We start from the raw sequence: 26,761 nt of genomic DNA on the forward strand, positions 1-26,761 counted from the left end.
GCGAATCAACCAACTGCGAATCAACCAACTGCGAATCAACCAACTGCGAATCAACCAACTGCGAATCAACCAACTGCGAATCAACCAACTGCGAACGCGGAGGCAGACGTGGACATGAATGCAAATGCAAATGCGAACGTGAATGGAAATGCAAATGCAAATGCGAACGTGAATGGCCAGGCTCAGAGTGCCTAGAAGGAGTCGACTGTTCACGTTCATGGTCAGGACGATTAGAGGAGAGTCGCTGCCAAAAAATCCCCCCTGAAACGCATATGCACACGGGAAGGACACGGGGGAAGGTCAGTCGGTCGGTGGAGAGTTGAGAACGCCGGTTGAGAAGAGATTTCTCCTGCCGGACATAATGGAGATGCCGATTCCCATTCAGAGAATCCAGGACTGGGGACAGCAAGATCTTTGCTTTACAGCAAGCTCTGGGACAGAGTCCAGTTAAGCATGACATTTTATGCGGACATGCGACATGCGAGACCCTGGACCTTGATCCATGGGTCATGCTTGCCTTCAAGTTTTGTTCTAGTCTGCCACAAAATAGCGGTAGGTAGACTGAGAAAAGAATGTCCAAAAGTCTGTCTTGACGCCGTACACTGCGACGCATAGTAGTCATAGTCATAGCCATCATAGTCGCAGTCCCTAACCGAGCCAACGGCAGTCCTTGTCCGTATGTGTAGCGGCACACGTTCTTCGACCATGACCATAACCAGACGCTCGATCACACAAGTTGATTGATGTCTTTTCGACCATGACCATAACCAGACGCTCGATCACATGAGCCGATTGATGTCTTCTTCATCTTTATCCCACACTCGCCTGTGCCCGTTGCTGTTTCGAAGCCGACCCTCCGGCCTGTTGTTCCGCAAGCATCTTCTGCCGCAGGACTGCGTGGTTGTCGAATCGACATGTTAGCCAATTGAAGCACACAACACACACACACACACACACACACACACACACACACACACACACACACACACACACACACACACACACACACGCAAACACACGTAAACACATGCAAACACACATGGCCCAAGGCCCATGCATGACTTTGCCTGTCCGATAGACAAAGACATCAAAATGGGGGGAATGCAGCAGGGACTCTGACTGACAAAGATGCCAAAATAAGGGGAACGCAGCAGGGACTCTGCATTGCGATTGCGATTGCGATTGCGATTCCGATTGCGACTTACCATCTTCAACAATCCTCAGGTTATCATTCTTCCCGCCCACGGCCTTTTCGATTTCCAGCAGATTTTTCGCCAGCTCGTCCACCTTGCCCGTGTAGAACTTGATGCCGTCTTCCGGCGTCTTTTCCACGAAGAAGCCTGTGCCGACGTCGACGAGGACGGTCGACGACGAGGATGAGTCCGCGGGCGTCGCGAGCGTGCCGGGAACGTAGAGGGACGTCGTCAGGGGAATCAGGAGCGGTGTTTCTGTAGTGATGTTGACAACGTTAGCTTGTGGCTCTTTTCTGTTGCTTCTCTGTCTCTTGCTTCTCCGTCTCTGTCTCTTGCTCCTCCTCCTCGCTGGTCTGCTTGGGCCGGTCAAGTTTGGCTTTGACTATCTGGGTGACTTCTCGGCTTCCTCCACTGGAGACAGCGCCGATCCACTTGCATCCAATTCGATATGTTTTGCAAAGAACTCCCACGACCATGTGTATGTGTATGTGTATGTTGTGCGGGCAGGCGACTCACCTCCACTCTTCCCCTGTATTCCTTGCTGGATGCTCCGAATGCAATCTCTGAAGCGTAGCTGCGCGGCCCGGAGCCGCTGGTACGATGTGCTCAGGTGCTCGAGTTCCTGCGTCAGCCGGGCCTGCAGGGCCGAGAGCTGCTGTACCGACAGGGTCGAAATGTCGACTGCATTTTGTGCGGGTTGGGACATGTTTTGTTGTTGTCTTGTCGCGGGCCGAGAATGTTATGCTTGAAATTTGAGATGGTGCCCGCGAGATCCAAGCAGGCGTTCGGCGATGTACAGAAACGTGGGTGGGTGAGAGATCGCAGGTTCAGTTGTGGTCAATCGCTGTGAAGATGGGGACAGGGATGTTTGGTTTTGGAGATGGTCCAAGGCTGCCTTACTAAGCCTTAGCCGGTTAGGGGAAAGTGGAAAATCGGCTCAGCCTTGTGCGCGAGGCTGCGTTCGGGAAGAAAGCCACCCACCTACCACCCACTTGACGTACCGATGGAATATCCTTGCTTATGCTAGTTTCGATCGTACATAGATGCCATTAAGAACAGAGACACAAGGTATTTGCAGCTGTGCTTTGCGGCCTACTCTTCTAGACGCAAGGTAGAAGTGTTGGTATTTTGTACTGTACATTCTGTCAGAGCAGGATATCTCGAATACATACTATTAAATATACAGTGTCGACTTTCTCAAGACACATTTTCGCGTCAGAGCTGCTTGAGCAGTCCATGCACGAATGCCACGACACGGTCAATCTCGACATCCTGCTTGATATTCAGCCGGCGACACTGCACCTCGGCCATGCCTCGATCGAATCCCTTGCCCAAGACTACAAGCACGGGATAGCCGATCATATCCGCATCCTTCAGCTTCCATCCTAGACCCTGCTCCTGGCGGTCATCGAGGAGGACATCTGCCACACCGAGTTCAGAGGTGGACAGTTGGTCGTAGATCTGCTCGGCTGCCTGCAGCCGGTTCGGCTCAGGCTTAGCGACGAGAATGACAACTTCGAACGGCGCAATCACTCTTGGCCAATTGAGCCCGCGCTCATCCGCAAGACATGACGCAACGGCCGCGATGAGCCTGGTCACTCCAATACCATGACAGCCCATTTCGACCGGGACTGTCGTCTTGCCATCTGGGCTTCTCGTGCAAAGTCCGAGCTTGGAGCTGTATCGGGTCCCTAGGTGGAAGGTGTGGCCGATCTCAATGGCCTTGTGCAATTGAAGCTTGCCGTTCGAACACTCCGGACAAGGGTCACCAGGTCTCTGCTTTAGCAGACTGATACCATTGGTGCCATCTTTTGAAGCGCTGATGATATAGAACTTCACATCTTTCGAAGCGAAATGATCCATATCATGTGCGACGAGGTCATGGATTGATCTAGGCTCCACTTGTGAGTCGAGGAGGTAGAAGATAGATGAGCCCTTGGTGCTGTCGCCATGTGTGCTTGTGGTTAGCAGTCCTTCAAAGTAGGTCAAAGGATGCTCCAATCCAGAATCGATCTCCAGCACGCCATCAAGAGCCGCTTTGATGGCGTACGAGTTGAGAGCATGGGACCGGGTAGCATCCGTTGCGTCTTGATCAGCCTGTCTCGGTGCGATGGCGCGGACAAGACTACGCCCATCCTTGCTGACGAAGTCTTCCTGAATAAACTGCCCGAAATTGCCGGCGGTTGATGACTTGGACACCGTGACATTATCGATGACCTGAGGACGGTATGCCTTCTGCGAGACGAACTCTTCATTGCGGGCATAGTTGCAGTCTGAGCAGGTTATTACGATATCCTCTCCTGCAGCGTTTGGGAAGTGGTATTCGTGACTGAGATTTCCTCCCATATTGCCGGACTCGGCTCTCGCTTCAATGTAGCTCACTGTGAGCTCGTCCAGGAAGTTGCGATATGCACCTCGGATGTCGTCATACGTTGCGTGTGCTTCTTTCAGCGTTGTATCGAACGTGTACAGGTCTTTCATGACAAATTCACGCCCCCGGAGGAGCCCGCCTCGCGGCCTTTTCTCGTCGCGATACTTTCGAGTGATCTGATATAAACGTACAGGAAGTTGCTGAGAAGTCTGGACCAGATCGGCGAGTAAAGTGGTTATTTCTTCTTCGTGCGTCGGTGCTAGGAGCCATTCCGTATCTTTTCGATCCTTGAACGTGAAGAACTCTGCCCCTGGTTTCCAACGTCCCGATCGTTGCCACAACGCCAGGGAGGATACCGAAGACAAGGAGACTTTAGAAGCTTGAATAGATCTCATATGCTTGTCTATAAGTCGCTCTAATTTGTCTTGGACACGAAGGCCTAGTGGCAGCATCTGAAATATGCCGGCGTACGCTTGTCGTAGGTAGCCCGCTCGGATGAGGAGCTGGGTCGCATCGGAAATAGCATCTTGCTTTTGCACATTCACCGTCGGTATCCAGAAGTCTGTAATTCGTTGCCTCGAGTCGGTATGCTTCAGCCTGACAAGGTCACAGCGTCGTTGAACGAGGGAGAAGGGGACTCTCCTCGACACTCGACCAAAGACATGGCGCTTCATTGATGAGTCTAACCGGGCGGTACACACATATGTCCTGGTTCGGCCGAGACGGACACTGTCCAAACTTAGTTCTCGACTCGCACTTGACTGTCTGTCCGCCGGAAGCAATTGAAGAGAAGGGACGGGAGTTAAAAGCGAGCGAGCATTGAATGAAGGTCAAGATGGGATGAAAACTGCACGTTGAACCATGTGCTCTACCGTGGGCTAAGGCAGCGAGGAGTTGACGGAGATACCTGTCCTTGGCACCATTAAACCCCGTCCGAAATCTTATAATTTTCTTTTGGGGGAAGACGTCCTCCAGTGCCAACCGCGCCGTCCTCATTCAGAGGCGAGCATTTACCGCATATCTGGGCACAATGTCCAAATCTAAGCCTCGCTTGGGAGGCTCCTCGGTCACGGTGATAGGCAAAACTCACGACGAGTCCTCGAAGACCGCAAGCCCTTCGATTGAAAACCTGCGTAACGAAATCCAAGCCCGGTTTCAAACGCTAGACCAGAAACCCACAAAAAAGCAGAAGAGGGATAACAAGAATAAGACCTCAGTCAGCAGTGGAAATAAGGGCAAGTCTGATGCGGACGCCTTAGGGCGAGGAAAGAAGCGCGATCGAAGTGGCCAAGTCCTGGATCGTGACAAACAGAATGCTGCTCAGAAGGATAGAATCCAGGATAATGAAGGTGGGGAGAGTGACGAAGACGACGAGTTTCGAAAAGAAGTGCAAGCCCTGGGTGGCACCTCCGAGGACCTGGAACTCGTTGCGGACGCAGAGTCCGACTCCGAGCTTGAGGGGCTCTCGAACGAAAAGACACTGAAAACTTCCAAGTCTCGGCCATCTTCTCAGGCGGATATGGAAGGACTGGATAAAGGACTGAAAAATATCCTGAAAGAGATTGCCCTTGCACAGGGCGACCTTGATGAGGAGGAACATGAGTCCGACTTCAGCAACGTGGACGACCAGGATCTCAAACGCCCTGCAGTGGATGTCCACGCTAAGCAAGCCGATGTGCCCCCACAGGGTAAAGACATCAAGCAGCAGAAAGAAAAGTCACAACGCGGGAAGAAGGCTCACTTCATCTGCGAACCCAGACCGGAGTGGTTCGACGTCCCTAGCCTAGAGGTCGACACGCAGACCGGCCTCAAATATACTCCCTCGAAAGACTCAATCGACGAACTCTACGACTATGCAAAGACCCTATTGGATGAAGAGAACCAGCGTTTTCAAGACTCGCAGCAGTCGTCGTCGGCCCAGTCCTTCTACAATACAGTCATTACATCGGGGACGCTGTCGGACAAGATCTCGGCCTTGACACTGGCCGTGCAAGAATCACCCCTCCACAATATGCGGGCTCTTGAAACCCTGATTGCGTTGGCGCGCAAACGCAGTCGGTCTCAGGCGGTGGATGTACTTCGAGCTCTTAAGGATCTCTTCGCACAAGGGTCTCTACTGCCAGAATCGAGGAGACTCTACGCTTTCCACGCACAGCCAGCCCTTTCTCATGTTTTAGGAGAAGTGAAGACATGGAGAAAGGGGAACAGACTGCCGCGTGGCCTCGAGCAGAAGCACCTCATTGTGTGGGCGTTCGAGAGCTGGTTGAAAGAGCAATATTTTGAGGTTCTCAAAACCCTCGAAGTCTGGTGTAACGACGAAATCGAATTTTCCAAGGCACGAGCTGTAAGCTACGTGTATGAGCTGCTCAAGGAAAGACCGGAGCAGGAGTCGAACTTGCTCCGACTCCTCGTCAACAAACTTGGCGATCCGGTGAAAAAGATTGCTTCGCAAGCCTCGTACCTGCTAATGCAGTTGTTGATCAACCATCCGGCCATGAAAGGGATCGTCATTTCGGCAATTGAGACAGACTTCCTCTTCCGCCCGGGACAGAGCTTGCATGGCAAGTACTACGCGGTGGTGACGCTCAATCAGACAGCACTGAGCTCAAAGGAGGAGGAAGTGGCAGAGAAACTGATCGGTATCTATTTCCCCCTATTTACACAGCTGCTTAAATCTACGTCGGCATCGTCCGACGAGCAGACGGATGATGGACCAGTACCTCGTGGTCGTGGAAAACAAAGCAAGCCCGCGGCCACCTCCGGGCAAGCGCAAACGGAGGAATTGAGGGAGAAACTGGTCTCGGCCATTCTGACAGGGGTCAATCGGGCATACCCCTATGTTGGTTCGACTGGGACGAGTTTCAGCGAACATATGGAAACCCTGTTCAAGATTGCACATTCACCAAACTTTAAAACGAGCATTCAGGCGCTGCTGCTCATCCAGCGACTGTCGACACCGCACAAAGCCTCGAACGATCGGTTTTACCGGGTGCTGTACGAATCGCTGTTGGATGCCCGGTTGATTCACGCCTCGAAGCAACAACTATATCTCAATCTGCTGCATCGAGCGCTCAAGGCCGATTTGAACGTGAAACGCGTCAAGGCTTTTGTGAAGAGATTGTTACAGATCCTGTCGTTGCAAGAGCCTTCGTTCATCTGCGGAGCCTTTTTCCTGATTCGAGATCTTGAGTCGACCTTCCCACCACTCACCGGGCTGATAGATCAGCCGGAGGACCATGACGACGACGAAGAAGTGTTTCGGGATGTGGACGAAGATGCCACTGCTCCTCCACCGGCGACCCTGAACCAGCCCCAAGGCAATGTTTACGATGGACACAAGCGGGCGCCTGAGCATGCCAAGGCCGACAACAGCTGCGCGTGGGAATTGCTTCCATTTCTGGCGCACTTCCATCCCTCCGTTTCTGTCAGCGCGGACCACGTCTTGCGACATGCCAAACTCCCCGGGAAACCAGATCTCAGTCTGCATACGCTCAGCCACTTCCTGGACCGATTTGTGTATCGTAACCCCAAGCTGTCATCGTCCGGTCTACGAGGGTCCTCAATCATGCAGCCGATGGCGGCGGGTGACACGCACAACGTCCTCATTGCCGGCAGTTTGGGTGGTCATCGCCAGCTACCGGTGAACAGCGACGCCTTCAAGTCCAAGAAGAGTGACGAAGTAGCCGCTGAGGATGTCTTCTTCCATCAGTACTTCTCGACTCTAGACAAAGGGGCGACAAAGAAAGTGAAGGCGCAGAAGAAGCATCAAAGCGATGGGGAAGAATCCGCAGATGAGGATGACGTGTGGAAGGCCATGATGGACAGCGCACCCGACCTTGAAGGGGAGATGGAGAGTGATGATGATGTCGACCTGTCTGAACTAGATTCGGCCATGGACGAATCTGATGGCGAGGGTGTGGACATTGAGGCGGGCATCTTTGATGAAGACGAGGAAGATCTCATGGAGATTGAGGAAGATGGCGGCAGTGAGGGCAGAGACTTTGCAGGGTTTGAGTCGGAGGAAGACGACGACGACGAAGTAGAAGCATCGGATAAGAGGAAGAAGAGCAAGAAGGAGACCGAAGCAGATGCGGGTAAGGGGAAGAAGAACAAAAAGCTGAAGGGTCTGCCTACGTTTGCAGCGGTAGAAGACTATGCGAAGATGCTGGAGGACGACGAGGACGAGGATGTGTGAGGTTGAGAGCCCATATTATCAGAGATATCCATGACTGGGTGCGATGTGTGTGTACGCCTCCTCCGGACTGTACTCAGTACTCTATAGGTGTCGGTAGGTGGCAGTAGTGTTTTGGTACAAGACATTAAGCGAGCGGTTCAAGCTCTTGTCGAGGATCTTGGAGGTCTTGGAGGGCTTGGGGTGGTGGTAGAGGTGAGTTTGATTCGACGCCATCCATCTTGCCATGAGATACAGAGTATCTAGTATCTAGATGGACGACGGGGAATATTAAACAGAGCATTCAGTGTGTTCTCCTTGACTGAACGAACTGATTGGGGTTAGCGACGTGCCTTTTTCCTTGTACAGAGTATAATATATAAGGTACCGACCCAACGCAACACTACCTAGGTACCTAGGTACCTGCTATGTAAGCAATAAGCTACTGGTAGGGAGGTACCGGTACCCTACGTAGTACGTACTGTACCCTGCCTTAGGCTTCGTGGTGCCTGCATTGTTTACGTACCTGTAACTCTGTAGTATCTGCGCTGGGCCATCGCCGCAATCTCGAATGCTGATGCTGCTGCTGATGCCATGCTCTGGGGAAATCACGCCATAGACCTCGATCTGCCACCATCTGCAACCTCGAAGCTTACCAGGTGTTTTGGATGATAATGCCAATGCCAGATTGAAGCCACCATGGACCCAGTCCATCGGCAGCCTCTCCAACTGAATTTTCTTTTTCTTCCTTCTCCGGAGTAGCCTCGCTCCATAACGGCGAGACCGACAGGCCGTGCGGCATGATGTGACGCTGGGGATCAGGCGTGGCCTGTGGCTGGCCTGAAAATTCAACTAGTTGGTGGTAGCGTCTCTCATCTCTCACACAACGACTTTGCACTGCGCATCTTGAGTTTGGCCAGCTCCCTAGGCATACGTAGCTGGTGCCACTGGTGGTAGCAGGCACCTAGTAGCAGCCTAGCAGGAGGACTGCATCTGCCTCAACGCCCAACAGACTTGGCCCCCGCGTCATGGGCATCAACTTTCAGGCCTTGAACTATGCCATTTTTCACATTTGGCCTGGTCCATCGCTACCGGATCTCGCCAATCCGACCTCGTCTCCCACCCGCTCCTGGCCTGAGGGCTTGGGAAGGCCCCAGGGCCCCATCTCATGCCACCTGTCTGCCTGTCTGCGTCCGCGCACTGAACATCATCAACAATCATCTCAGCCTCCCAGCTCCGAACCCGTCCTCCTCATTCGCCTTCGCTACCCCTTCTATCGCTTCCGTCAGGGATCATCATCAGCCTCTTCCTGTGGTCCCATCCCATCCCGCTTGTCGTCACCATGGTCTCGCCTCTCCACTCTGGCCTTCAGCCAGTACCGGGTCCCAGATATCCCTCCCGCCAGCGATCTCGAACTATTTGTTATGCCCATGTAACTTCCACATCCTTGCTGCTGGTCTAGCCCCTCAGTCCCAAGTTCAAGCTCTTTCGGCGCGAGTTCCAAGCTCGCTGCTCTCAAAAAGCCCTTCCCACCGCAGCGCAGGTCTTATACCTCCGAACCGCTTCTTCTTTCATCCCGACGCTTTGGAAGAATCCTCCTCCCATCTCCAGACAGCAGTTACACTGCAATATTCCTAGTACTCTGGACCTGTGTTTCTACTCCCACAATCACATGCCGACGGTCGCTCTTTTCGATCTAGACTCGTTGTTTTACGCCTGTTTCGTGCGGGCTATTCGCGCAATCAAGTGGCGTTGAGCAAATCGACTGCATAGGCTCTTCAAAAACACAAGCAACCGCGTGCGATCAAACATGGCCGGAGTGCGCGAGAAGCAAGAGGCTCCGTTTGGGGAATCTGACACGTTCAAGCCCGAACACAATGTCGACCCGGAGCAGCAGAGGCGCTCCTCGGTCACCAGCGTCCAAGGGCGCAAGATGAGCAGGATCGGGCCTCCGCCCACAAGACTGGCTTCACTGCCCAGTGACTCGGATGCTGTAGATGACTATAGTAAACTGGTCCAGATGGAGGCCGACGATGCTATCAAGTACAGAACTTGCTCCTGGCAAAAGGTGGGTTGTCTCGACCGCTTGTGAGGCTGGCCGTATCACTGACGAGCACCACCACCACAGACTGCTGCCTTGCTCTTCTCCGAGTACATTTGCCTGGCCATTATGTCGTTTCCTTATTCATATTCCGTGCTGGGTCTCGTTCCGGGTCTCATCCTGACTGTGGTTCAAGCCGCATTTGTTCTCTACACCTCTCTAGTTGTCTGGTAAGCCGCAGACCACTCCACTCCCGAACGCCGCGAGATCAATTCTAAGAGATCGTCGATGACAGGGAATTCTGTTTGCGCCATCCCGAGACAAAGGACGTCTGCGACATTGGTCAGATGCTTTTCTGGAACTCCAAGTGGGCATGGTATTTCACCGCCATCATGTTTCTCCTGAACAACACTTTCATTCAGGGTCTCCATGTTTTGGTCATTTCCCGGTATTTGAACACGATGAGCGGTATGTCCATAGACCCATCAATGATCCTTGATTGGAGTGGTGCACCTGCTGACTGGGACTTGCAGGTCACAGCATCTGCACCGTAGGCTTTGCCGCCATTGGCGCTGTCGTGTCCTGGGTTTGCTCCATGCCGCGCACATTCAACGCTCTCTCGAAGTTGGCTCTTTTTTCGGCCTTTTTCACTTTCGTCAGTGTCATCCTCGCCGCCGCCTTTGCGGGTGCCGAAGGCAAGCACGGCACTGCCGGCTACAACCCCGACCCCAACCATATCAACGCCGCGGGTCAGAAAGTTGGCGGTGAACCGCTGGTCTTGGCTATTCCGCTCGCCGGCACCACGTTCGTTTCCGGGATGAACGCTTTTTTGAATATCAGTTACACTTTCATCGGCCAGATTACCCTGCCGAGTTTCATCGCCGAGATGAAGAACCCCTACGATTTCCGCAAAGCGATCTGGATAGTTACCATCTGTGAGATTATCGTGTTTAGCTTGGTTGGGGGTATTGGTAAGTCTGACCTGCCACATTGGCACCGGCCTTGACTTTGCAATCGGGGAGTTACAAATCCGAGAGCAAAGAAGGGACATGCTAACCGCTTCGTACCCTCCAGTGTACGGCTATACCGGGACACAATACAACACCGCGCCGGCCTTTGGTTCCCTGGGCAACGATATATATAAGAAGGTGTCCTTCTCCTTCATGATTCCAACGCTGATCTTCCTCGGCGTGTTGTATGCCTCTGTCTCCGCTCGCTTCGTCTTCTTCCGAATCTTCGACGGTACAGTCCACAAGACCTCGCACACCGTGGTCGGCTGGGCCTCCTGGGCGGCAATCCTCGCAGTGACCTGGATCGTCGCATTCATCATCGCTGAAGTCATCCCCTTTTTCTCCGATCTGCTGTCCCTTATGAGTTCCCTGTTCGATAGCTTTTTCGGCTGGATTTTCTGGGGTGTGGCATACCTCCGCATGCGAAAAGCCGACCTGGGCCCAGGGTTCTATCGCAAACGCGGGATCCGGGGATGGGTCGGCTTCTTGATGAACATTTTTATCATCATCGTGGGGGTTTACTTTTTGGGAGTGGGCACCTATGTAAGTCCTTGTCCTCGCCATACTGCTGCGTTATGGTCTCATGCGAGTTTGCCGAGACAACTTCTAGCGACAAGATGTGATGGAATCAAAGCTGACTGGCTGGTGCGATGTAGGCGTCTGTGGACAGTATAATCCTCGATTACAAAGCCGGCAATGTCAGGGGTGTCTTCACATGTGCAGACAACGCGGTGTAGGCAATACTTGGCCAATGGTCGATATTCGATTGCTACCAGAAATTCCTTCAATGGCTTTCCATACGAAGAGGAAACGGTAGTGGGGTCTCGAACAGTCCATCAACTCTCTCGAACTTGCAATCTAGAAAGACAGCGTGGTAAGCGAACTTAATTGGCAGATGTGGAGGGGAGGATGTCTGGAGTAGGACGCTTGGTCCATGCGCACTATCATGGGGTTTCCGCTGGAGAATCCCGAGAATGCAAATCATGATTATGGGCTCAGACCAGGCTGGTGAAGACAATGTGGAAATATACGGAAACACAGATAATGTACTGCTTCCTGAGATGATACACATAGTAGAGAGCAGACCTTGTAGATAGACGAAAAGAGGTACATGCACTGTATAGATTATGCTCAATCCCTGCTTCGTGGTATCACTACGCATACTCTCCGCAGTGACCTTTGCTTTTATTGTCCAGGACGATTGTCAGGCCTGTATGCCCTGAAGAGGATGAATTTACTTATTGGAATAGATCGGGATGTTGCATACTGTGAGTCTCATCTTTGGACTGTGGAACATCGCTGTGTGTTTGGACAATCGACGACGGCGACGGACGGCGAACACCTATCTCTAGGAACCTGCTTATTGAAAGCGAAAGCGAAAGGAAAGCGAAAGCGACATATGCGTACATGATTGCCTTATTGCCAACCACCGCCTTCGACTGTCGGGGGTTGAGAAGTATCCTCTGTCTAATAATGCGTATGCCGCTCTAAAGTGAAACAATGTATTTTTAGGATCAAGCTACTTTCGCCTCCTAAGCTTTGAGATAGAGCGGCGCCGGTGCTGTCCTGAATCGTAGCGCAGCCCACAGCCCCTTGCTGCTGCTAAGTTACATATGTATGTACCTACATGGCCTCTGTACTACCACTACTATTCACAGTACGATTTGTGGAGGACAGACTCTGGCATCTGCTTCTGACAGTCAAGTTGACAGCTTCTCCTTCTTCTCTTCTTTGACCAAGTCTTCATTGCGGTTGACTTGGTATTATTGGTGCGTCCTATTTTGACGAGGCGTCACTGCATCACCACTTTCCACCTGACTTCGTTTCACCTCCCGAGACGATACCTGGCCTGCGCCATTCCTTACCTCTCCGCTGCAGGTTCTATCGTCGACACAGTATCTTCTTCAGCATTTCCGCGACGTTACGAGACCTTTTCATTTCCAGAGCTGCGCCACACTCCCTCTCCCTCGTTCCGCCAAGCCGCTGGATCGATCAATGCATTGAAGCATCCCGTGTCAGACTGTTGCTGGACAAGAGTCGGATAACCTGTGAGAGGAGCATCGGCGAGGTGGTAATGAGTTGGAGGGATGAATAGGCACCACGCCTTCACCAACGGCTATGCCGCCAACAAGAAACATGATGACGAGGTCTATCGTCCCTATTCCGACCGAGCCGATCTGGAGAACAAGTACATCTGGGGCATGAACGATCTTGTCGAGGATGAAAAGACGGAGGCTGCTTTCGGCCGCCGATTTGAACCACGAAGAAAAGCACTCAACTCTCGCTCTCGGCTAATACGACTGGGCTTGATTGCCCTAGGGACCATCGCCTGCATCATCTACATCATCTTCCCCTCAATCCTACGAGGTTCTTTCTCATCGAATCCTGCCTCCTCTCTGGAACAGTCCGACATTGAGACCTTACGATATTACGATCTGGAAGATGCTCAAGGATCGTCGGTAGGATGGCACAGAGAGGAGCGGGTCTTGCTCTGCACTCCTTTGCGAGACGCTGCACCTCATCTACCCATGTTCTTTGCCCACCTGCGAAACTTTACCTACCCACACCGCCTCATAGACCTGGCCTTTCTTGTCTCCGATTCAAAGGACAACACTGAAGAGCTACTCTCCCAAATGCTGGAAGCACAGCAAGCAGATCCCGACCCACTACAACACTACGGGGAGATTTCGGTCATACACAAAGATTTTGGACAGGCTGTCAGTCAAGATTTTGAGAGTCGACATGGGTTTGCCGCCCAAGCGGGCCGGAGAAAACTCATGGCACAAGCGCGAAACTGGCTCCTCAGTGCCGCATTGAGACCCTATCACAGTTGGGTCTACTGGCGCGACGCCGATGTGGAAACGTGTCCATTCACCATCATAGAGGATTTAATGCGACATGATAAGGATATTACCGTGCCGAGTGAGTGTTTTGCCCCTTCGTCTTGAGCCACATCTCCTAACCTATTGATCTTTAGACATTTGGCGTCCCCTTCCCGACTGGCTGGGTGGTGAACAACCCTATGATTTGAACTCATGGCAAGAGTCGGAGACCGCCATTGCGCTGGCTGATACCCTGGACGAAGATGCCGTCATTGTTGAAGGGTATGCTGAGTATGCCACCTGGCGTCCGCATCTGGCCTATCTTCGAGATCCATACGGCGATCCGGACGTCGAGATGGAACTTGACGGGGTCGGTGGTGTGTCCATCCTCGCCAAAGCCCGGGTCTTCCGTGCTGGTGTCCACTTCCCTGCCTTTTCGTTCGAGCGACACGCCGAGACCGAAGGGTTTGGCAAAATGGCGAGACGCATGGGGTTCTCGGTTATAGGGCTACCGCATTACACTGTCTGGCATCTGTACGAACCGTCTGTCGATGATATCAGACATATGGAGGAGATGGAGGCAGAAAAACGGGAAAGAGAGAAGCAAGAAAAAGAAAATGCTCTGGTGGCCAAGAAGATCCAGGATGAATTCCAACCAGTGGACTCGCAGTGGGAAGCGGACAAACAGGCCATTGCTGGTGGGGGGGTCGACAAGTCAAATCCCAAGGCTGAGGTCAAAGAGGACATGAGAAAGAAGGAAAGTGTGAGGAAGGTCAACACCCACAAAGAGGATACTGATGGCAAGGCAGCTGGCAAGGAGGTTGAAGACAGAAAGGGTGCAGACGTGAAGGACCAGAAGCCTGCTGCTGCGCCCGGACGCGGCGAAGGCCGACGCCTTGCTTCTGGTGACACCAAACGAACACATGCCCAAGAGCAGGAGGATGATGATGAATAAGTCCCATTGGGATCATCGGATGCCGAAGCCAAGGACCATGGGCATGATTGAATATAGGGGGGAAAACGTGGGGGACGTGGGATCGAAGATAGACAGCAAGCGATCCGGGATCCTCGGAAGCATGATGCATATCGGACACGGCGTTGCTTTGGTGGATGGCATGATCGGGGGTGGCGGCATCATGCAGCTGTATGCTACAGTGTCCACTTGACACGGAAAAGTCTCTCTGCCAGGCGCAAGTATGGAGGGGGTTCATTGAACACATTCGAAGTCGAAGGTCGATGGGCAATGTGTCATCTTGTGAGAGTATTAGACATGCTGTTGCCGCGAGGCAGTCGATGCCGATGCGCGGAAAGGCGGATACATGCACAGCAAGGGTGGCACCAAGGTCTAACGATCGCACGGGATTTGTAAATGACGGAGTCGTATAGCATAGTACCTCAAGGGTTTGACATATTACTCGAGCATCTTCTTGGCTTGTACAGTAAGGGGCAGTGCCTATCTGTGGTGTTGACCAGGTTCTTGTACGTAGGCAATATCACCGTCGTCCCATTGTGATAAGCCGTTCGCCGCTTTGCTCACCCCCTACTGACTGCTTCCTAAATGTGAATCTTTTCGTTCATGTAGCAGAGGGGGGTTCTTCACGACATAGTCGTGGAATATGGGATTTGGTCGAGCGTCACAAAGAGAATCTGACAGCCTTAGCTGGATGCTGAAGAGAGGAGAACGCTGGCAAACGTATGAACGTGTATGAGGACCTTACGACAACCTATATAAAGGTCCTTCTTTTAATGATGATGGCAATGGACAACTAGTGGTAATGATAATGGTAATGGTGACAAGCAACGCTTGATTCCGGAGAAGCTGATGGGATGCCATACATAGTATAATTATCCAGGGTCAGAAGTTAGTGCACTGCATGACGTCGCGCGTCGTCCGGCCGTAATTAAGACGCGTCGTGCCGTGCTGCCACCTCTGCCTGCGCGTATCGCTCATCGGTTGGTTGAAATGAATCGCAACGCATTTGCTTCGCTAGGAAGAACGTTCAGTCCAACTTGACAGAAGGACAGTTGTCTGTCTACTGTCTACTGTCTACTGCATGTTCACGAACGTTGATCGGTTCTCAATTCCCACTGAGACCAAACTAGGTACTGCGGTAGCGCCTCACAGCGTTTCCTGGCCTTGAACAGTGCTGGAGATACACACCATCGGCATCCCCTCCCACCCCAGGCCAGAAACCTCCTGGAACCGTCAAAATACTAGAACCAGTAATACTAGTATGTCTTTGTCGTCGCAAAGCTCCGGGTTCTCTCCCGTCCCGTTCTCCGTCGCGGTTTCACAGCAGTCGTTCAGATTGATGGAGTTGCCGCCGGAGTTGGTGGCCCTTGTGGAAAAGCAGAGAGAATCGGACACGGGCCGTGCAAGAAAGTCGAGGTAAGTGAGCTGATCCTTGTTGGGTTACTCAAATCATTTGTCGCTGTTGCTATGTCTCTGGCTACTGTCCCACTTGTATGTGGTGGCTGCCTCGGCACCCGGGGTCACCATTGGTGTCGTTCATCATCGAGATTCTATTACTACTGTCACTGTCACTAGCCACTGTGAGCTTAAATGCTACATTGTCGCGTGGTCCTTGATCAAGGGAAGACGCCCTTTGCCTGCTATGATGTTGAGAGGCAGCTGCACTACTCCCACCGGGCAGAGCGTCATCAGACGTCATATTGAATTAACGAGTCGTATAAGCTGATAGTTGTGCTTTGGCCGGCAGATTACAGTTCAAGTCGGCAATCGCACAGGCGGTCCCTGGCACGAGCTCCGAACCCATTCAGGGGCACCTGCACCTTTGCACCGACGACAAGGTCTGGGCTGTCAAGCAAGTCAGCACGAGTAATAGCATCTACATCTCCAGGACCTGCACATTCTCAAACCAGGAGTCGCGCAAGGAGATTGCGGATGATCAGCGGCAAGAAGGGAACTGCAGGGATGAAGGTAGTAAGGTTGGGAACAGGGAGAAAGCTACACGCACAGACAGCCCCATCAACAGTCGACAAGAGCCATCAGAGGATACAGATGGCGACGTCGATATGGTCTCAGACTCGGACGCAGACCGAACACGAAGGTCGCCCGCACAAGGACACCCCGAAACATGCACAGACTCGGGCTCGCGGCAGGGCGTAGCAGCCATATCGCAAGTCAGAAATATTCTTGAGCTACTCGAAATCAAACCCGACGACGCAGATATCGAAAATAGCATTCGGGCCATCGTACCGACTTACGACGACCCGGACCACGATGGTGACGAGGTACTACTGCGTATGCCGAAACGGGGGCCTGACCCAAGCAGTTCAGTGATCACTCTCGGACAGGTGCTGGACAATATCCCGGCACCCACAAAACTGATTGTCAGCCTTCTGCGGGAATTGTTCGCTTTCACAGTCCCGAGACACCAAGGGCAAAAGCAGATATCCGCCGTCTACACACCCACTTCCCGTCTCTTGCTTCGTACCTGGAAAACGTTTGTTCAGCAATGCGCGATTTCAGGGGTCAAGCTTGACACTCGGGAAGGCCTGGATGGCCAACAACTCGACAATATATTTAGAGGCCTGAGAGAGGACGCGGGGGCGGAAGAAGACGGCAATCTATCTGTTGCGGTGACGAAGGCCATCTTAAGACAACTCGGCCAACCATTGACCGGCGACGGCGACGGCGACGAGATTCATGATGGTAAGGATTCAGCCCCCGAGCTGGACCTGGGACCACTGGACATTACCGGCGGAACCTTGGTCCTGAAAGACACCGATATCTGCAAGGCCCTGGGCCACTGGATCCTCTCGTCTCTACAAGACAAACCTTCGTCTTCGATCGGTCTGGAAGACTTCATGAAGCAGTGGACCGAACTCCTTCCCGAGTCGTGGGCGAAGGACTGCGACGCGACAGCTCTTGTCCGCTCGATCGGGGGAGGAGTGCAGCTAGTAAAGGCCTCAGGAACCGAACCTTCGGTGTTAAGGTGGCCAGCTCCAGTGAACAGTAATGGCAGTCTAGGCGGGCCAGTGGCGGCTGTCAGCGGGCCACGGCCAGCGCACCCAGCGGCGGTCGTCAAGGACGGTGCTACGAGAGGTCAGAACCAGGATCAGAACCAGAACCAGAAGAAGAGAAAGTGGCATGAAAAATTCGGCGCGCAGAGGAGAAACGTAGAGAGATGAGATAGTTGTATAGTACGACGTACCCCTTACTCTCCCCCTAAGAGATCACTGAGTGCCTTTACAGTATCGGTCAAGGTTCGAGCCAGGTTCGATCCAGAGTGTTCTCTCATCCACACCCTCACCCTCACCCTCACCCTCACCCTCACCCTCACCCTCACCCTCACCCTCACCCTCACCCACACGCGACAGGCCGGTTGAGAAAGAAAATCCACGGTGCAGGAGGCTCTCGAGGTCACGGGGTCGGCCAAGGCTTGACTAGTTCACGTGGCTTGCCTCGTAACCCTAACCCTAACCCTAAGAACTCCAAGGTCAAGGTGTCAGCACAGCAGTCGTCTCCGATTCGCAGAATCTTGATTGTCCCTTCCCGTCAGCGCGCTACTACGTACAATGTATTCTCAATTGACTCGCGCCTGAGACATCGTTACTGACCTGAGAACTACTCATTAGACATTTAGGAAGACCAGATTGACTTACAGGTGGTGTGTGGTGTGATGTTATTGGACCACTACAGCCCCTTCAAGCAGAGCGCGGGCGGCTGACAGCATCTCAGGACCGCGTCCAGGGTTCTGTGGCTTGTCTTCGCCCGGTCTCGATCCTAGGATCGCCGAGGTAAGTGCAGATCGCTATCACAAATGGATGGCACAGGCCTAGCCCAAGCCCCCGATCTGCGCAACATGTCTTCTTTTCGTCCTTTTACCAAATCATTGCAGGGCGATGGGAAAGGTATCGCCAATGTATAGCTGTACGAGTTTGAGTCATCTCAGAAGTCGCTTTCAAATGGCACGACCAGTGGAGCGTCGATTTGGCCGAACACCAACGACTACGCTCGACTCCCTCGCTTCCAGCCGTCAGACAGCCAGCGACTGCCGACTCCTAGCCATAGTGTTTTGTCAGAGAGCCCACAAGTTATGCACGGGGAGGGGGCGATCACACACGGCTCCAGCCGCAGAACAGATCAAAGGGGCCGACTAAGAAATACCGGCACAGATATCAACTGTCAAGCGACAGTGGACAGCGGGACACGACTTCGGCTCACATTTCACGCGTCTGCCCTCCGGATCTCAACCTGTCAGAAGAATACACTAAGAAGAGTTGCATACACAACTCCATGCTTTCGCCTAGCCTGCTACCTCCATTGCGTCAGGCCCACCATGGCATTTCCGAGAAGCTTATGCTCTTCCGATCACCACTCCACTCTGTACGGAGAAAGCAAGAATTGACTACGCATGCTACAGCTATCCCCGCAACCACTCTTCATATCCATATCAAACTTTCATGGTGAAGAGTCTGGGGAAATGGCTTATGATGGCCTCAACAGGTTGGTTTTGTGGCAACCTTTCGTCCAAGGAAACGATTCATGCTTGAGCGGGCTCACCGCTTTTGGCTTGGGAGCTGCGCGCATAATAACACCTGTTGCGACTAGAACCCCTGTACGGAGTACTACACCATGTATCGACAAAGTCGAACACCCCGGTCCTTGCGCCCCACAGAAGTCCCAGCATCGTATCGCTCCTATTTCTGACACTGTGTCGGTCTGGCCCAGCGCCACGTTGGGCTGGACTACGGCTCAACGACACTTCACAACCATGGCCTGCCTTCCCGTGTCTGCTAATTATCCGGACTCTCATAATTGATGCTACCCATGGATTTAACTCTCTGGCATCTCAATTTTGTGCTTGCCAGAATACGTTTCTCGAAAACGTAAAGAGCGCCAAAAGGTTTGGCATTGGCGAACGAGTGATTGACTCTACTACCAAGTCTTGCTGCAAAAACGATGCTTTACTGAGGGTTCCAAGAGAGACGACCAAGCGTCTGTGAGGTAAGGCCTGCCAACCTCACGGCTACCTGCCATCTCATCGCCAGTGACAGCTGTTCGGAAGAAGCTGTTGTTCGCCTCTTGGTATCAGCGTGCGTTCCTGCGATTCCATTCGACTCAATGCCCCTGCAAGGTCAAGGTCGTCGCTCCAGCAAAGCATTGGTCTTCTATCGAAAGCCATATAGGATTCTCCGCGTCAAGGACCACGTCAAGCTCAGACGACTTCTGCAAGACATGCTCCAATGCCTAGATGGCGTTGTAGAAGACTCAGAACATCCTTCCCAGCCCCCTCTGTTCTCAGTACCTTCGACGCTTTGTGACTTGACATCAAAACGGCAGATGTCGTGCTCACATGGCTGTACATACCCTGTATCTCTCGAATACTACATGCCCCTTACTCTTGTTCTGCGTGGTCACTCCAGACAGGCCCAATCTCGAGGCCCTGATGAATTACGGCCCCCTGATTTTGGCTGCTGCGGTTATAAAGCAAGTCCATATCGCACAACATTCAATGGCATCTTCGCCAGCCCTGTTCAGGCCTCGCTCACTGCAGTCACTCCTTTCTGTGCGCGAGCCGTCCTCTCTCTTGGTTTTCCTCTTATAAGCACTTACCCCAGTCCCTCCTTTATACCCGGCCTGCTCGGCTTTTCTCTACTATGAAACTCCTCAAGGCAGTTGCCATAAAGGCTGCATTGGCCTTGATTGCGACAGATGTGGCCTTCGCTGATGTTCTGACGACTATAGATACCTATATAGGTGCGTCAGACTTGAGCATCGGACCTATCACGGTTTCTTCAAAATATCAGACTCTTCCAGAAGGCGAACCGACCACCGCAAGCACTGGGTGCTCAACAGCTTCGCCGTCCGTTCCCTCCCCATTGAACGCCTGGAATGGCTCTATGCCCCAAGTTACGACGGATGCCGAGATGAGCCAGCCTTCCAGAGTCATCGAAAGTATCGAAACCTTGTCGACTGTCACTGCCGTCTCAAGTAAAAGAAACTGGTTTGACTTTTTCGGTGGGAAAGAAGACAAGGACAGCCTGAAAAGATCTGCCGCCATCTACAAGACTGTCGTGACAACAAGCCCGGAAATCGCCCCCAGCCTCCTTGACCGCCGCGATTGGGACGATTGGGTCGATTGGCCAACGACCTCTGGAGGCACGAGCAACCCCTTGACGTCTTCTTCATCATCTTCCCTCCCACCAATCGACCATGAAACCACGTCGACAGCACCAACCTCCGTCACAACCTCTTCCTCAAAAGCTGGTAACAGCCCGGCCGGGGGTGTAACCAGCACAACGTCCTCTTCAAATGCCATTGACACTTCGGCTGAAAGTGCGACCAGCACGACATCTACGAGTAGTTCAAGAACTGCAGTTTCTCATTCTACGTCTAGTTCTTCGGCTACGTCAACTGTCTCTGATAACCCGATCAGTCACAAGACTTCATCGTCTTCCAGCAGCTCAAGCTCGAGTAGGACAGCTACTACCTCCACCAAATCCTCCACGACCTCGACTTTGGCCTCCAGATCCCCCACAACATCGGTCGTATCAATCAGTTTGACCAGCCAAAGGGCTTCTTCATCTTTTTCCAGCAGTTCGAACTCCAGGAGGACAACTAGCGCCTCGACCTCCAGATCCTCTGCCACATCGATCAGTCAAAAGGCTTCCTCATCTTCGTCCAGTAGCTCGAATTTGAGTAAGGCCACTACCTCTTCACTCAGGTCTTCGACGACATCGAGCATGTCAAATAATCCCGTCAGTCAAAGGACTTCCTCGTCTTCATCCAGCAGCGCGACCTCGAGTAGGACACCCACTCCCTCATCCTCCAGGTCCTCTACCGCCTCGACCTCCCACTCCTCCACGACATCGATGGTTGCAGTTGATCCAGTTAGTCAGACAACCTCCTCGTCTTCTTCCAGCAGCTCTTCCAGAAGCACGTCAGCTATGACTTCGTCCTTTCGTTCATCCAACAGCCCGACGAGTCAGAGGATCTCATCATCATCTAGCAGCTCAGCCTTGCCAATCCGGGCTACCACGTCGACCTCGGCCTCGAGCAGTTTGACAACGTCCAAGGTCTCCAATTCAGCTGTCAGTCAAAGGACATCGTCGTCGTCGTCATCGTCGTCATTGTCACATCCTAGTGGCTCTTCATCGGCTACACCGGCTACGGCTACATCCTCTCGTTCAACCAGTACCTCTTTGTCCACTAGACAAACCAGCCATAGCACCACTGCATCTACAACAGTCGCTGTATCCAGCACATCTAAGTCGACAACCGCCACAATTACTTCCTCTAGGTTGAGTACATCCTCTGTCAGCAGCACAACTTCGAATGTCCACATCAGTCCAGTGAGTCAGAGCACTACCACATCTCGCAGCATCACTTCATCTATTATGGCCACAACAAAGATCCCTACATCAAGCTCCACTGCGTCGGGTAAACTCTCATCCAGCAGCACGACTTCAAGCAACTCTGTTGGCCCTATAAGTCATACTACCACATCCTCTTCAGGAACATCAGTATCGCACACCACTGTCTCCACTATTTCAACACCGAGATTGTCGAGTGGCACGTCTTCACAATCCACTAAAGCCGCCTCATCTACGTCCACCTTCACCTCCACTGTGTCTACGTCTAGCCATGAGGTGGACCCAATCTCGCAAAATACCCCGTCAACTACCTTTTCGAGTACGTTCAGATCGAGCACTTCAAGTGCGTCGAGATCAAGCACTTCATTGTCGAACGTCTCAAGTGCGTCAAGATCAAGCACTTCATTGTCGAATGTCTCAAGTTCGTCAAAGTCGAACACCTCAAGTGCGTCAAGATCAAGCACTTCGGTGTCGAATGTCTCAAGTACGTCAAGATCAAGCACTTCGGTGTCGAATGTCTCAAGTACGTCAAAGCCGAGCCCGACGGGTGTCTCATCATCGAGCACCTCTTTGTTAAAATCCTCGAGTACGAGTACATCGAGGTTGAGTGCTTCGAGTGCGTCAAGATCAAGTACCTCATCGTCGAGTATCTTGAGTACGTCAAGGTCGAGTGTCTCATTAACTGCCTCGAGTACCTTAAGATCGAGCACCCCATTGTCGAGTACTTCCAGGATCTTAAGTTCGTCAACATCAGGCCCCTCGAGCACATCCAAATCGATTACCTCGAGTACGTTAATATCGAGCACCTCGAGGATTTCGGGTACGTCAACATCGAAGGCCCCAAGTACATCAACGTCAGGCACCTTGTCGAGCGCTTCCAGGATCTCAAGTACGTCAACATCCAAGGCCTCAAGCACGTCAACATCGAGGATCTCGAGTATATCAACATCGAAGGCCTCAAGTACGTCAACATCGAGGGTATCATCATCGAGTACCTTGCAGACTGCTACCTCAACTTCCTTAGCTGCCAGTAGATCTGGTACGACTACACACAGTAGTTCTTTCTCGACTTCCTCTTCAATAATTCCTTCCAACTCAAAGTCCTCGATCAGTTCAAGTGCTTCGACCTCGAGCAGATCGACCTCGAGCACGTCTTCAGGCGCATCCTTGCACTCATCGCTGTCGACAGCGTCGAGCATGTCAACTTATATTGATCCAGTGTCATTTTCTCCAAGCGCTACAACATCGAGCAGATCATCGTCGAGTATGTTGACCTCGAGCAGACCGTCGTCGAGTACGTTGGCCTCGAGCAGATCATCGTCGAGTACGTTGATCACGAGCACATCTCCAGGCGCATCTTTGCACTCATCATCAACAGGGTCGAGCATGTCAACTTATATTGATCCAGTATCATTTTCTCCGAGCGCTACAACATCGAGCACACCCTTGTCGAGTACTACCTCGAAAACAGTACAAACATCGAGTACGTCGACGTCGAGCGTATCTTCAAGATCTTCTCTGTCGAGTGTGACGCGCTCGTCAGCTTCAGTAAATCCATCATCGATCTCTTCCAGTGTATCGACCTCGAGCAGGTCATTGTCAAGTGCGTCAACCTCGAGCAGGTCGTTGTCGACTGCCTTGTCGAGTACCTCGAGTATCCGAATATCGAGTACGTCGACGTCGATCAGGTCATTATCAACTGCCTTGTCCAGTGCTTCTAGTGTTCGAACATCGAGCACGTCGACCTCGAGCAGGTCATTATCAACGGCTTTGTCGAGTGCGTCCACATCGAGCGTATCTTCAAGATCTTCTCTATCAAGTGTGACACGCTCGTCAACTTCGATAAATCCAGCATCGACCTCTTCCAGTGCATCGACCTCGAGGGGGTCGTTGTCGACTGCCTTGTCGAGTACTTCTAGTATCCGAATTTCGAGTGCGTCAACCTCAAGCAGGTCATTGTCGACCGCCTTGTCGAGTGCGTCCACATCGAGCAAGTCATTATCGACTGCCTTGTCGAGTGCGTCCACATCGAGCAGGTCTTTATCGACCGCCTTGTCGAGTACTTCTAGTGTTCGAACATCGAGTACATCGACCTCGATCAGATCATTGTCCACTGCCTTGTCGAGTGCGTCAACCTCGAGCAGGTCTTTGTCGACCGCCTTGTCGAGTACTTCTAGTGTTCGAACATCGAGTGCTTCAACCTCGAGTAGGTCACTGTCGACTGCCTTATCGAGTACTTCGAGTATCCGGATATCGAGTACGTCCACCTCGATTAGGTCATTATCAACTGCCTTGTCAAGTACTTCTAGTGCCTCACGAACATCGAGTGCTTCGACCTCAAGTAGGTCATTATCGACTGCTTTATCGAGTACTTCTAGTGTTCGAGCATCGAGTGCATCCACATCGAGCAGATCATTGTCGACTGCCTTGTCGAGTTCTCCTAGTGCCACACGAGCATCGAGTGCTTCGACCTCGATCAGGTCAATATCGAGTACGTCGACCTCGGTCAGGTCATTATCGACTGCCTTGTCGAGTACTTCGAGTGTAGTACGAACGTCAAGTGCGTCGACGTCGACTGTATCGAGTTCAACCCCGTCTTTACACTCTTCAATGTCCACAGTATCGAGCATGTCGACTTATATCGATCCTGTATCATTCTCTCCAAGTACTTCGACCTCGAGCAGGTCATTGTCGAGTACCTTGTCGAGCACTTCGAGCGCAGCACGAGCATCGAGTGTGTCGACGTCCAGGGCAATTTCAAGCTCTTCTCTATCAAGCCTGTCGAGCTCATCAACATCTACTGGCCGATCATCGAGTGTATCATCCAGCGCATCAAGAGCAGCAACGACCGGTACATTGTCGTCCACCGCGTCCTTGTCAAGTCGCGCTGTTTCGAGCACATCATTGTCGAGTGCGTCCAGTCAGTCAAGATCAAGCGTATCCTCTTTAAACGCAGTTAGTGCTTCATCTTCGTCATCTAAGGTGTCGACTTCATCGACCACTACAAGAGCTACAGGTGCATCGACTACATTAACATCGAGCAGATCATCTTCGAGTGTCTTCTCATCAAGCGTCTCAAAACTATCGTCTGCTACTTCTTTGTCAAGCTCCTCTCATTCAAGTACTTCGAGCTCATCTGCTTCGACTAACAGAATTTCAAGCGCTTCGACTGCCTCAAGTGCATCCAGGTCAAGCACATCCTCCTCTAGGACGTCTTCATTGAGCACATCGAGTACGTCAATGTCTTTGAGGGCATCAACATCCGGGACGTCAACTATCTCATCGTCAAGAATATCAACAACTCTCGCTTCATCCTCGAGGACATCAAGTGCTTCATCGTCAAATACTGTATCATCTCATGCCTCGAGCGTATCGATTTCTTCAACATCGAGAATCTCATCGTCCGGTACTTCAAGCACCTCGGCCACTCCAAGCGCATCAAGATCAAGTGCTTCTTCCTCGAGCAGATCAACGTCGACCAGTTCAGCCACTAGTGGTATACGATCTTCAAGTTCGTCATCGAATTCTGCGACACATACTACTTCGAGTCCAACTATCCGTACTTCTTCCACTTCAAGTTCAACTATTCGTACTTTGAGTACTTCTACTTCACATACTCAGAGCACTTCTACTTCACATACTCAGAGTACTTCCACTTCAACTTCGACTATTCATACTTCGAGTACTTCTTCTACTTCACATACTCCGACTACTTCCACTTCAAGTTCCACTATCCGTACTTCGAGTACCTCCTCTTCTAGCAGTTCCACCACCATAACCTCCACATTCACAACCAGAACTACGGCCACAACAACGACCAGCATCACTACGACCACGACGAGCACAGTACCGCATCACCTCTGTCACAAAAAGGTCAGGATCTGCGACAATGCTATCAGGCGTCTCCAAAGCCGTGGTTCGGTCATTTCGGTGAAGCCATGCATTTTCTTTTGCAAAGCAGAGCGCCATGCCAATAAGCTCAAGACGTCAGGAGCAGTCTCCGTCGGTTACACTCCTGGTCTGGCATATTACTCGTTCAATGTGCCTGTCAAGACGCTGCTTCAGCAAATCGCGGACCTGGGCACCAGCCACACGATTTGTAGACGGTCGACGATGATCCAGCTGGTTTTATCTGATGCTTCCTGCCCGAATACTCCTTGTCCAGATGGCGGGGAGGAACAGAGGTGGTAGTGTTATATAGGTACTATCATAGGCTATATACATACAGCACAGTACTATTAGTATACAATATCATTCAATTACTACATACTTACATGCCCAACCCCTTTAGTTTAAATCAGTATTAAGACAGTATCTATACCGTATTGAAGCGGCTTTAAGTACATAGTAGTATCTAGAGAGTATCTATATAGCTTTAACTACCTAGGTATACATACTACTAGGTACCTACCTTAGTATATAAATCAGACCTACTAGTAGATCATAACCGGATTAAACCCGGATTAAACCCGGATCAAACCTGGATCAAACTTACCTATTGACCAAGTATCCTAGTATAATTATAAAGGGACCTTATACTCTAGTGAAGGCGATAGTTACGTAGTATAGTACCTAGTCGAAATTGATAATAATAGGTTCGACCCAAGCTCTTTCCTTGTCGCTTCTCCGACCCTACTTCTAAATAGCTTTATCTTTCTTGCTTCTACCCTCTTCTTTCTTACTTTCTCCCTCTTCTTTCTTACTTTCTCCCTCTTCTTTCTTGCTTTCTCCCTCTTCTTTCTTGCTTTCTCCCTCTTCTTTCTTGCTTTCTCCCTCTTCTTTCTTGCTTTCTCCCTCTTCTTTCTTGCTT

The 26,761-nt window shown here is 51.8% G+C and overlaps 10 protein-coding genes across 10 annotated transcripts in view; 6 read left to right on the forward strand and 4 right to left on the reverse strand.

Moving 5' to 3' along the window:
• The window catches only part of A1O3_05457 (uncharacterized protein), a gene marked incomplete at both ends in the record, with an annotated part of 3,157 nt that extends 2,962 nt beyond the window's left edge, over positions 1-195 (forward strand). The window contains one exon of the mRNA XM_007735580.1: positions 107-195. Within this exon, the coding sequence (XP_007733770.1) occupies positions 107-195 (89 nt within the window). The remainder of the gene's footprint in view (positions 1-106) is intronic.
• Positions 196-810: 615 nt separating this feature from the next.
• On the reverse strand, positions 811-1,899 carry A1O3_05458 (prefoldin, alpha subunit; the record flags this gene model as incomplete). The annotated part of the gene is made up of 3 exons (XM_007735581.1): positions 811-893; positions 1,206-1,448; positions 1,710-1,899. The coding sequence occupies 3 exons, from the start codon at positions 1,897-1,899 to the stop codon at positions 811-813; spliced, it is 516 nt and encodes a 171-aa protein (XP_007733771.1).
• A 509-nt stretch (positions 1,900-2,408) lies between these two features.
• A1O3_05459 (prolyl-tRNA synthetase) lies at positions 2,409-4,238 on the reverse strand (the record flags this gene model as incomplete). Its single annotated transcript, XM_007735582.1, has 1 exon — positions 2,409-4,238. The coding sequence occupies one exon, from the start codon at positions 4,236-4,238 to the stop codon at positions 2,409-2,411; it is 1,830 nt and encodes a 609-aa protein (XP_007733772.1).
• Positions 4,239-4,594: 356 nt separating this feature from the next.
• A1O3_05460 (uncharacterized protein) lies at positions 4,595-7,759 on the forward strand (the record flags this gene model as incomplete). The annotated part of the gene is made up of 1 exon (XM_007735583.1): positions 4,595-7,759. One exon carries the CDS (start codon positions 4,595-4,597, stop codon positions 7,757-7,759), a length of 3,165 nt encoding a protein of 1,054 aa, XP_007733773.1.
• Positions 7,760-9,545: 1,786 nt separating this feature from the next.
• On the forward strand, positions 9,546-11,523 carry A1O3_05461 (uncharacterized protein; the record flags this gene model as incomplete). Its single annotated transcript, XM_007735584.1, has 6 exons — positions 9,546-9,803; positions 9,864-10,006; positions 10,072-10,244; positions 10,310-10,747; positions 10,851-11,329; positions 11,443-11,523. The coding sequence occupies 6 exons, from the start codon at positions 9,546-9,548 to the stop codon at positions 11,521-11,523; spliced, it is 1,572 nt and encodes a 523-aa protein (XP_007733774.1).
• A 1,350-nt stretch (positions 11,524-12,873) lies between these two features.
• A1O3_05462 (mannan polymerase II complex ANP1 subunit) lies at positions 12,874-14,563 on the forward strand (the record flags this gene model as incomplete). The annotated part of the gene is made up of 2 exons (XM_007735585.1): positions 12,874-13,708; positions 13,764-14,563. The coding sequence occupies 2 exons, from the start codon at positions 12,874-12,876 to the stop codon at positions 14,561-14,563; spliced, it is 1,635 nt and encodes a 544-aa protein (XP_007733775.1).
• A 2,081-nt stretch (positions 14,564-16,644) lies between these two features.
• Positions 16,645-17,763, forward strand: A1O3_05463 (uncharacterized protein; the record flags this gene model as incomplete). Its single annotated transcript, XM_007735586.1, has 1 exon — positions 16,645-17,763. The coding sequence occupies one exon, from the start codon at positions 16,645-16,647 to the stop codon at positions 17,761-17,763; it is 1,119 nt and encodes a 372-aa protein (XP_007733776.1).
• Positions 17,764-20,235: 2,472 nt separating this feature from the next.
• On the forward strand, positions 20,236-20,942 carry A1O3_05464 (uncharacterized protein; the record flags this gene model as incomplete). Its single annotated transcript, XM_007735587.1, has 2 exons — positions 20,236-20,865; positions 20,925-20,942. The coding sequence occupies 2 exons, from the start codon at positions 20,236-20,238 to the stop codon at positions 20,940-20,942; spliced, it is 648 nt and encodes a 215-aa protein (XP_007733777.1).
• A 1,128-nt stretch (positions 20,943-22,070) lies between these two features.
• A1O3_05465 (uncharacterized protein) lies at positions 22,071-24,581 on the reverse strand (the record flags this gene model as incomplete). The annotated part of the gene is made up of 3 exons (XM_007735588.1): positions 22,071-23,117; positions 23,193-23,344; positions 23,426-24,581. The coding sequence occupies 3 exons, from the start codon at positions 24,579-24,581 to the stop codon at positions 22,071-22,073; spliced, it is 2,355 nt and encodes a 784-aa protein (XP_007733778.1).
• A 2,008-nt stretch (positions 24,582-26,589) lies between these two features.
• The window catches only part of A1O3_05466 (uncharacterized protein), a gene marked incomplete at both ends in the record, with an annotated part of 1,599 nt that continues 1,427 nt past the window's right edge, over positions 26,590-26,761 (reverse strand). The window contains one exon of the mRNA XM_007735589.1: positions 26,590-26,758. Coding sequence (XP_007733779.1) covers positions 26,590-26,758 — 169 coding nt within the window. The remainder of the gene's footprint in view (positions 26,759-26,761) is intronic.

This window comes from Capronia epimyces, assembly GCF_000585565.1.
Source record: "Capronia epimyces CBS 606.96 chromosome Unknown aczIQ-supercont1.4, whole genome shotgun sequence".
Classification (NCBI taxonomy): Eukaryota; Fungi; Ascomycota; class Eurotiomycetes; order Chaetothyriales; family Herpotrichiellaceae; genus Capronia; species Capronia epimyces.